This window comes from Spinacia oleracea, chromosome 4 (genome assembly GCF_020520425.1).
Source record: "Spinacia oleracea cultivar Varoflay chromosome 4, BTI_SOV_V1, whole genome shotgun sequence".
Taxonomy (NCBI): Eukaryota; Viridiplantae; Streptophyta; class Magnoliopsida; order Caryophyllales; family Amaranthaceae; genus Spinacia; species Spinacia oleracea.
Genome location: NC_079490.1, coordinates 118,170,966 through 118,179,254, shown reverse-complemented (window position 1 = coordinate 118,179,254; position 8,289 = coordinate 118,170,966). Strand labels below are relative to the sequence as shown.

Genomic DNA, 8,289 nt, shown 5'->3' with positions numbered 1-8,289 from the left:
GTTGGTATTGCGTCCTTACTTAGGGTGAGTTTATTCTTAGTCTGGAAGAGAGTCTGAAGGTGAGTCTCGAGTCTAAGTCTTGGAATAATGTGGTAAAAGACTACACCAAGTCTTGAAGTGGGTTTCAAAATCCAAGACTCACTTAAAACTCCACTCCCCCCCCAATCAAATCATGCCACATCAACTTAATTTATCTTATTTCACCCAAAAAAAAAATCTTATTCACTTTTGCTTCAAACTTAATTTATCTTATTTCACCCAAAAAAATTAATTATATTTTTATTCAAAAAAAAATCAATCTCAAAATATGAGAAACGAGCAAGTGGAAAATTTAACCCAAATTCACAATCTACTCATACTAGTCAAAATATTGATCAGCCTTTCGTTAGTGTCAAATCCACTTCCGACATCCCATATACTTTGTTGTATATAAGAAACCATATTTTCAATATTATTTAGAAAATGTACTAAAAAAAAAATATACGAACATAATATATTATTTAAGGAGTTAGGTAAGTCTGAGGTGAGTCTGGGGATAATGTGTAAAAATAGGGAAAGTCTTGTGTGAGTCTGGATAATAAAAAAGTTAGTGAAAAGCTGATGTGGCAGAGTCTGAATATTGGAGATGAGTCTAGGGATAAACTCACCCTTATTCTATTTAAATGTAGGAAAATTTGATTCTAAAAATACAACCTTTAAGCGATCTGCTTAAAAAGGGCTGACTTTTCGTTTAACTAAGAATAACACAACATTTTAGACCTGTATTCTTTTAAAGGGCACCCCTCATAAATGACTTGCTACAATAGGTAATATGAAAACCAACATCACAAATTAAATATTTTTTCTTTATATAATTAACAAGAAGATTAAAAAATGATGTAGCATATTACCTATTTTAGCAAGTTATTATAGAGGGGAGCCTTTTAAATGAAGATATGTCCGAAAGGTTGTGTTATTCTTAGATAAACATAAAGTCAGCCCTTTTTAAGCAGATCGCTTAAAAGTTGTATTTTTAGAATCAATTTTTTCTTAAATGTATTGATTTTAATTGTCTAGTTTAACTTAAACTTGGAGAACTTCTATTTACATTGCTCCCCACTGATTGTGGAATTATGTTGATTATTGTACATGTTATCTTACTAGCTTATTGGGCTTGGACTTGGGCTCCGAGTGAGAGTAGACAATTAGAGTTTATTTTATTTTAAACTTTCTAATTTATTTTAGTTAACGTTGTGTTTTAATTAACTCATTTGAAAATTTAACTCAATTACTCAATATTTTTTTTGTTGGTTTGCATCTTAGTGTTTAAACTCCTTTTTATTGTAGTAGTGACAATACTAGAAGACGGTGTTTCCGCCACAATCAATTTAAATAACACTTTTATTCCTTATTTTCTATAGGAGAATTTATAGGTTGTTACAGTCAAAATAAATTATGTGAATAATGCAAAAAGTCAAAACAAGTCGCGTATTAAGGGACGGAGGGAGTATATATATATATATATATATATATATATATATATATATAATATATACCCAAAATCACTAATAATGTAGAAGTAACTACGAAGCCCTTTAAAATATTTATTTATATAAAAAAATATTATAATATAAAATTTAATCAAAACATGTTAAAAGTTAACAAACACTAGGAAAAAGTTACCCCGAGGTAAAATAAATTTATTGTTCATATATATATATATATATATACCCAAAATCACTAATAATTCTACCCCTTTAAAAAGCAAGAACTCCCTTCTTAACTCTCCTTAAGAATAGTGGAATTACGTCCACATCCTTAAATTCCTTCATTAATTACGCCCCTACCATTACCAGCTGTTAGTTTTTCATTAACAAATGATCCAGGTGTCCCCCTTCCCTGTCTTCGTCCTCCTGCGTCCTTCTACTTCCCCCCTCTGCAATGGCGTTCTTCACCTTTCTCGGTTTTTCCTCTCCATCTTCCATTGTCTTCGTACAGCTCCACTATCTTCTCTCTCCTTTGCCTATTTCCTCCTCTATCTTCTCTCTCCTTTGCCTATTTCCTAGCAATACTATGGATTAACAGCAAACCCTAAATCCCAAAGTGGTGAGAGAAAGCTTCAAAAGCTTCGTCAATGGCTTCCACAACAAGCATAGCTCTTTTCCTCTCTCTCAAACCCTTTCAACTTCCTTACCAACACCAAAACCACCTCCATTTTCTACCTCCTCCTCTTCCATCTCCCCGCTCTTTTCACTCTGCAGCCTCCATTTCTTACCGTCGAATCGCATCATTGGATGCCTCGTATCCGGCGTCGGAGGTGGTGGACTTTCCGATACACGGAAATTGGAATTTTCTAGAGAGTTTGCCGTTATCGCCACCATGTTGAAACGCATCGAACCTCTTGATACATTTGATATTTCCAAAGGTGTTTCTGATTCTGCCAAGGATTCTATGAAATAGACGATTTCTACAATGCTCGGACTTTTGCCGTCTGATCAGTTCTCTGTTTCTGTTAGTGTTTCGAAGGTTCCTTTTCATCACCTCCTCGCCTCTTCCATCATAACTGGGTACTGCATTTTCTCTTGCTTAATGATTTTTTTTTAAAAAATATTTTATTGTTTTGATAATGGTAGGAAATGCTAATTTTGTGGCGATGTTGGATGAATTGTATTTTTTTTATCATGGAGTTGCTAAATTTCCGATTGTAAAATATTTGATTAGGTGGATCATTGGAGGTCTGCCATGAATTTTGGATGAATTGTGATTTTGATTGTTGAATCGACTATTTCGGATGAGCAGGTGTTGAATATTTAATCGATGAAATTCGGATTGCCAGTTGTTGATTTGGTCTTAGGAGTGCATGTTAAAAACTGAAATGATCAGTTGAATTCTGTTTTTGATTGTGGAATTGGTGTGTTTGGATAGATAATGCTACTTTTTAGAGATCAGTTTGAGTAATTTTGTGATTTTATTGTGTAATTTGTTGGATTTCTGAATGTTGTGTATTTTAAGTGGTGGTGATGAATTCGCAGTGAATTGTGTCTGTGATTTAGGGGCTTTTATTTTCTTTTGGAATTTGGTGCTTGATTAGTTCTAGAATGATAATTATGTTGCCTCTTATTTCTCCGTTGTCCGAGCTTTGAATTGATAAGGTTTTGACCTTAAACACATTTTTCAACTAGAATTTTTCAGTGAATTTTGTGTATGAGTGTGATGTTGAAAATCGGTGAATTTAGATAGAAAATGCTACCTATTGAGATGAATATGGAGCTTATTATTTTTGGAATTTAGTAATTGCTATACTGAAAGATAATGGAGTGTGTGGAGGTACAACTCTTATTCGGTTGTGTTTGTAATTGTAGTTAGATCAATTGGATATTGACTGGTTTTGATGAGGAATGTAAGTTGATGGGGCTAGGGACTAGAAAGTAGAGGCCATGGGGACAAAGAGATATAGATCTCTTTTAGGAGGTCATCAACCGCATAAAGATTTTCTAATATTTACAAAGCTGTGAAAAACGAGTGAGAGAAAAGTGAGAGCTGGAAAGTACAGAGACAAAAGTCGACGGTTGGATGGGAAAAGATAGGGGGAGGGAGGGGAAGGTGAGGAGGCACTAAAGAGTTATTAAAATGATTATCAAGAATTAGGTAAACAACAACATATTTCTTAAGGAAACTAAGCGGCCACGTAAGGCTTGAAAATATAGGTTGTCCCTCTACAATACGGAGTATATGTTTTGCCTTGTTTCTTAACAGATCAATACAGGATCTTCTGTTCATTTTTTGGTGAAAGGATCTTCTCTTCCTAGATGTGTTTATATTTAACTTATTAATGTTACACTTAGCTAATTGGTGGTACATTGAAAGTTTGAGACTAGGATATATAGAGTGCAAATCAAATTAACGCAGTTTCAGTTCTTGAATGCCCAACTGACTGATTAACTCTTTGGTACAGGTAGAACTGCTAATTTTATCCTTCTATTTCAATTTATATATCTGGTTCTTTAATATCACGGTCATATTATGTATGGTGGTTGTTTGCAATAGCCTGCTAAGTATAATTGATGGTGTTTTGCTATGTTGCAGGGCTCCTGAGCTTCTTCTTGGAGCTAAAGAGTACTCAACAGCGGTGGATATGTGGTCAGTGGTTTGCATAATGGCGGAACTGCTAACCAATAAACCATTGTTTGATGAAAATATTGAGGTTGAGCAGATTGGCAAGGCAGGCCTTTGTCTCTTCTGGTTGCCATCTTTCTGATCCACGGTCTTGTCTTTTACCTTATCTTTTGGTGCTCGTTTTTTTTAATGTGTTCAATGGCCCTTTGCAGATATTCAGAACACTGGGCACACCTACTGACAAGATTTGGCCGAAATATTCTCAATTGCCTGGGGTTAAGGCTAACTTTGTACACAAATCGTGAGTATTGGTTTTCATGTTGTTTCATTATGCTTTACTGTTATGACTTATTATCCCGGTTTAAGATGTTGTTCCTACTATTTCATTAAAATTCTGGTTTCAGGTCTAATCAATTGCATAAGAAGTTCCCTCGTGCATCTATTACAGGCTCTCCTGTACTTTCTGACTCAGGGCTTGACTTGCCGAGCCGGCTATTGACATATTGTGTGTTTCCTGTGGGAAATGTCTCCGTAAGAGATTTGATTAAAGGTATTCCTTGGTTGTCAGATTTTTTTTGGATGTTCTTGATATCTGTTCATCATCTATTTATTGCTCTCTTCTAAATTTGATTGTATACTCTTCAGTTTGAAATGAATAATAAGATACGAAGAATTTCTTAGACTATTATTAGCTAAACGCTGAACCGAATGTCTGTTTATTTTTGCCTTATTTGAAAAATCTGTAAATAAAGGGCCTTTAATTTGACCGACCATAGACCTTAACTCTTTGTATACGTTGTATTTTACTAGATGGTCATATGACATTATGCACAAGGATTCATAAACTTTTGTTTGTTTGAAATCTATTTGTCACTTCTTTTATGCCCCCTTTTGTTTGGCCTTCGTTTACTTTGCTTATTGTTGGCTCGTTTTATACAGTAAAAGCCCCAAGATTTCCCCCCAGAAAACAGATTTACAAAGAGAGATAAATTTGGAGATATCTCCAAAATTAAAGGTTTTTTTTCTTTAATTCTATAATTTTTTTGGTTTTTGTTTTCAATTTTTCTGGGTGTACTTTATTGTTTTCTAATGGGGTGATTTTTTTCGTTTTTGTGGATTTGTGTATAGATTCTTTTGATCATTTGGGGTTTTATAGATACTTGTAATCATGTATTTATAAATGGGTTGAAGTTAATCACTTCTTAATCATGTTTTAGGATTTTGCTAATGACTGATTTTCTTCAGTTTTTGTCTTCAATTGCTGCTGAACTTGGTCTTCGTGGGTGTAAAGCAAGTTTTTTAACTGCTTTTTTGGGGTTTTTTTTTTTGGTGATAAAATTGTTTTTTGGGGTTAATATTACTGCTACTGAATTCAGTTCTGTAAATGGTCTATTACATTTTCTATTTCTGATTGATTTGAGATTTGACTTCTTGTGGTAAAAAAGTTGATATTCTTGGTATCAGTTGTTGTCAAAAACTCAAAATGGATTTGGTAAGACCTGTAATATGGAAAATTCGCTCTTTTCAATTTAGAATTTGGCTTAACTTGTTTGTGTAGCTGTTAGATGAAGGTCATCCTGGTGACTTGAGTCATTTAGATAACCTGGTGTGGCTTTTAGGTTCGTGAAACACGACGTTGACCTTCTTTTCTGTGTTGTCTTTGCCTTTCGATCTTCATTTCTGTGTCGTTGGATTACGTTGTCAACCGGTACTCTGACTTGTTGTAACTCATTGTAACTCAAATTCCTTACAGGCATTAAGGCAGCATAACCCTTTTATTGTTGATTGTCCTTTTCCCTTTACTTGTGCATATATCATATCTAATCACAATACTAATAAATATCAGCTATTGGTTTTCGTTTTCTTTACTACTAAAGGTAATTGTGAAAATGAGCAAAAGAATCCTTAGTTTGTTTGCTATCTGTGTCAGACCTTAGAAGCATAAAGTCATGTCTTTGCTTATTTGCCTCTTAAGTCTTAATGGTGTGGGTGGCGTGATTGCATGAGGGTGAGACCAGTTGGCGAGGTTGGTGAGCTGACTGTCTGGGTTATGCAGTGTCATTCAAGTCCTTTAATTAATCTTTTCCATAATCAACGTCTTACAGTCCAAACACTGTTATCATGGAGAAAGCATTCCAAAGAGACGCGGATTTTTGAAAGTTTTCTGGCGTTCGTTTCATCAAATTGGCTCTCTTTAATATGCTAATTGTTCTGGAGCATTAAAGAAGATGGGTGAATGTATAGATTTAGTTTTCTGGTTGAGTAATTCTGATTTGGGAAAAGTCTAAAAATTAAAATTGGTAACGAATTAACAGGGAATCCCAAGTATGTGACATGATGTTGCATAAAAGGAAAACATTCTTCTATTCACAACTATTCGAAATCACGATGTTGTGTGAGCGTGAGGCACTTGGTTGAACATAAATATACACATGTCATTATAGCCTATGGGAGTTTGGGGGGGGGGGGGGGGTTAATCATCCACAAGATCATTTTAGGTTGGTTGCTGAAAACATGAAGCACTCATTTGCAGATAAACAGATCATCTATCAATTTGTTATACAAGTTCTTCTGGTCATCAGCTTAATGTTTTCCTTTATAATATTGATATAATAGAGTTTCTGTTACATTTGTTAACAAGAAGAAATTTTCACTTACCGAGTATCAGTATCGAGGACTCATTTCACCTTTGACTGGGGGGCCATTCATAGAACCAATTCTTTATCAGAGGATTCAAGCTTGAAAATGGGAGTTGCTGCTCAATACTATCAGGGGGCAAAGTTGTTGGATTTTTCATTCCAAGATCAGGATTCATGTTCAACTCAATCAATAGATCAATCTAATACCAGCTCTGCTTGAGCCATGTCTTTGGGCAATGGATATGTGCTCCAATGTAAATGGATGACATTTTGCTCGTTAAGCCATGAGATTTGTCTTCTCTTGCCAGCCTTTTGTTTTTACCGTCATTGCAATTATTGTTTTTTTTTTGCTAAGTAAGAAAGGATAATATTAATCACAAAAACGGATTTCAAACTAGGCTAACTCCAAAGGAAACGAACCAACTAGGTTGGACCCTTTCACAAAGGAGAGAGCAACATAACTAATACAACTCTTAAAGAGTTAAAAACCATAAGCTATCCTTTTGACTTACTTTTCTAGGCATTACACTCCTAATTCTATCTCTCACAATCTGCTTGATTCGATTAACAGTATTTTGCACAGTTGGGATGCACTTATCCCATAAACTTCCATTCCTACTCCTCCATACAGAATACACAGTTGCTGCTAAGGCAGCACACCAAACTTGCCTTCGAAACTTGGTTTGATTACTATTACCAACTCTTCGGATGAGAATCTGAAGCCCACAGTGTGTAGTGTGAAAGCCAACCCAACTCTTGATCTCCTCAATACACCTCTTGCTATAAGGGCATGCAAAAAACAGATGATCATGAACCTCCTCTTACTGATCACACAAAAGACAGTTAGGAGAAGAGCATACACCAATTTTGGCTAATCTTGCAGTTGTTTGTAACCTGGCCTGAACAGCCATCCAACAAATGAACTTGTGCTTAGGTGTATTCAATATGTTCCACACCATATGATCCCAGTGCACCAGAGGTTTTGGACCTGTCAGCTTTTTATACACATCTTTCACAGAGTAACAGGACATACTGCTAAATTCAAGAACAGTATAATATTGCTTCAGAACTTCCTTTGTTTCACAAATCTTTCTCCAGTACCAGCTTGCAGAATTGCTAGGCTGGTACTCCCACCATACCCCATCCTTGACATAAACAGAGTTCACCCATTTAATCCATATACTATCTTGCTTTGTGGCAACAGCCCACACATACTTTCCAATAGCTGCAGTATTCCATTTCAGAATGTCTCTGAAGCCAAGTCCACCTTCTTTCTTCTCACAACAAGAACTGTTCCAGGAAATATTACTTGGCTTGCTACTATAAGCTTTCCCACTCCACATAAAGGACCTACACACCATGGTGATCTCCTTCAGAACCTTCTTAGGCAAGTTATAAATCTGAGCCCAATAGCTATGCAAACTCAACAATACAGAATTAATCTGAAGAACTCTTGCTGTATAAGAAAGGTTTCTAGAGCTCCAAACTTTGATTCTTAGGATCATCTTATCAACTAGAATTTCACATTGTGCAGCAGTAATCTTTTTAGCACAAA

General features: G+C 35.3%; 1 protein-coding gene across 4 annotated transcripts; it reads left to right on the top strand.

Annotated features, from left to right (window-relative positions):
• Positions 1-1,732: 1,732 nt before the first annotated feature.
• On the top strand, positions 1,733-7,041 carry LOC110785290 (cyclin-dependent kinase G-2). 4 transcript variants are annotated; one of them, XM_056827141.1, is made up of 5 exons: positions 1,733-2,546; positions 4,066-4,201; positions 4,308-4,396; positions 4,500-4,645; positions 6,764-7,041. In XM_056827141.1, the coding sequence occupies exons 1-5, from the start codon at positions 2,452-2,454 to the stop codon at positions 6,952-6,954; spliced, it is 657 nt and encodes a 218-aa protein (XP_056683119.1). In that variant the 5' UTR covers positions 1,733-2,451; the 3' UTR covers positions 6,955-7,041. The 4 variants fall into 4 exon arrangements, 3 of the variants coding, with proteins under 3 accessions (XP_056683119.1, XP_056683120.1, XP_056683122.1); XM_056827142.1 differs by lacking the exon at positions 6,764-7,041 and adding an exon at positions 6,201-6,755 and having other exon boundaries at positions 1,735-2,546; XM_056827144.1 differs by lacking the exon at positions 6,764-7,041 and adding an exon at positions 5,035-5,878 and having other exon boundaries at positions 1,737-2,546.
• Positions 7,042-8,289: the final 1,248 nt, after the last annotated feature.

Bases quoted from the DNA above. Each gene is read 5' to 3' on its own strand.
- LOC110785290 (XM_056827141.1), top strand. From the start codon at position 2,452: ATGCTCGGACTTTTGCCGTCTGATCAGTTCTCTGTTTCTGTTAGTGTT. The intron at 2,547-4,065 runs GTACTGCATTTT...GCTATGTTGCAG, and splicing joins GCCTCTTCCATCATAACTGG to GGCTCCTGAGCTTCTTCTTG. The intron at 4,397-4,499 runs GTGAGTATTGGT...TTCTGGTTTCAG, and splicing joins GCTAACTTTGTACACAAATC to GTCTAATCAATTGCATAAGA.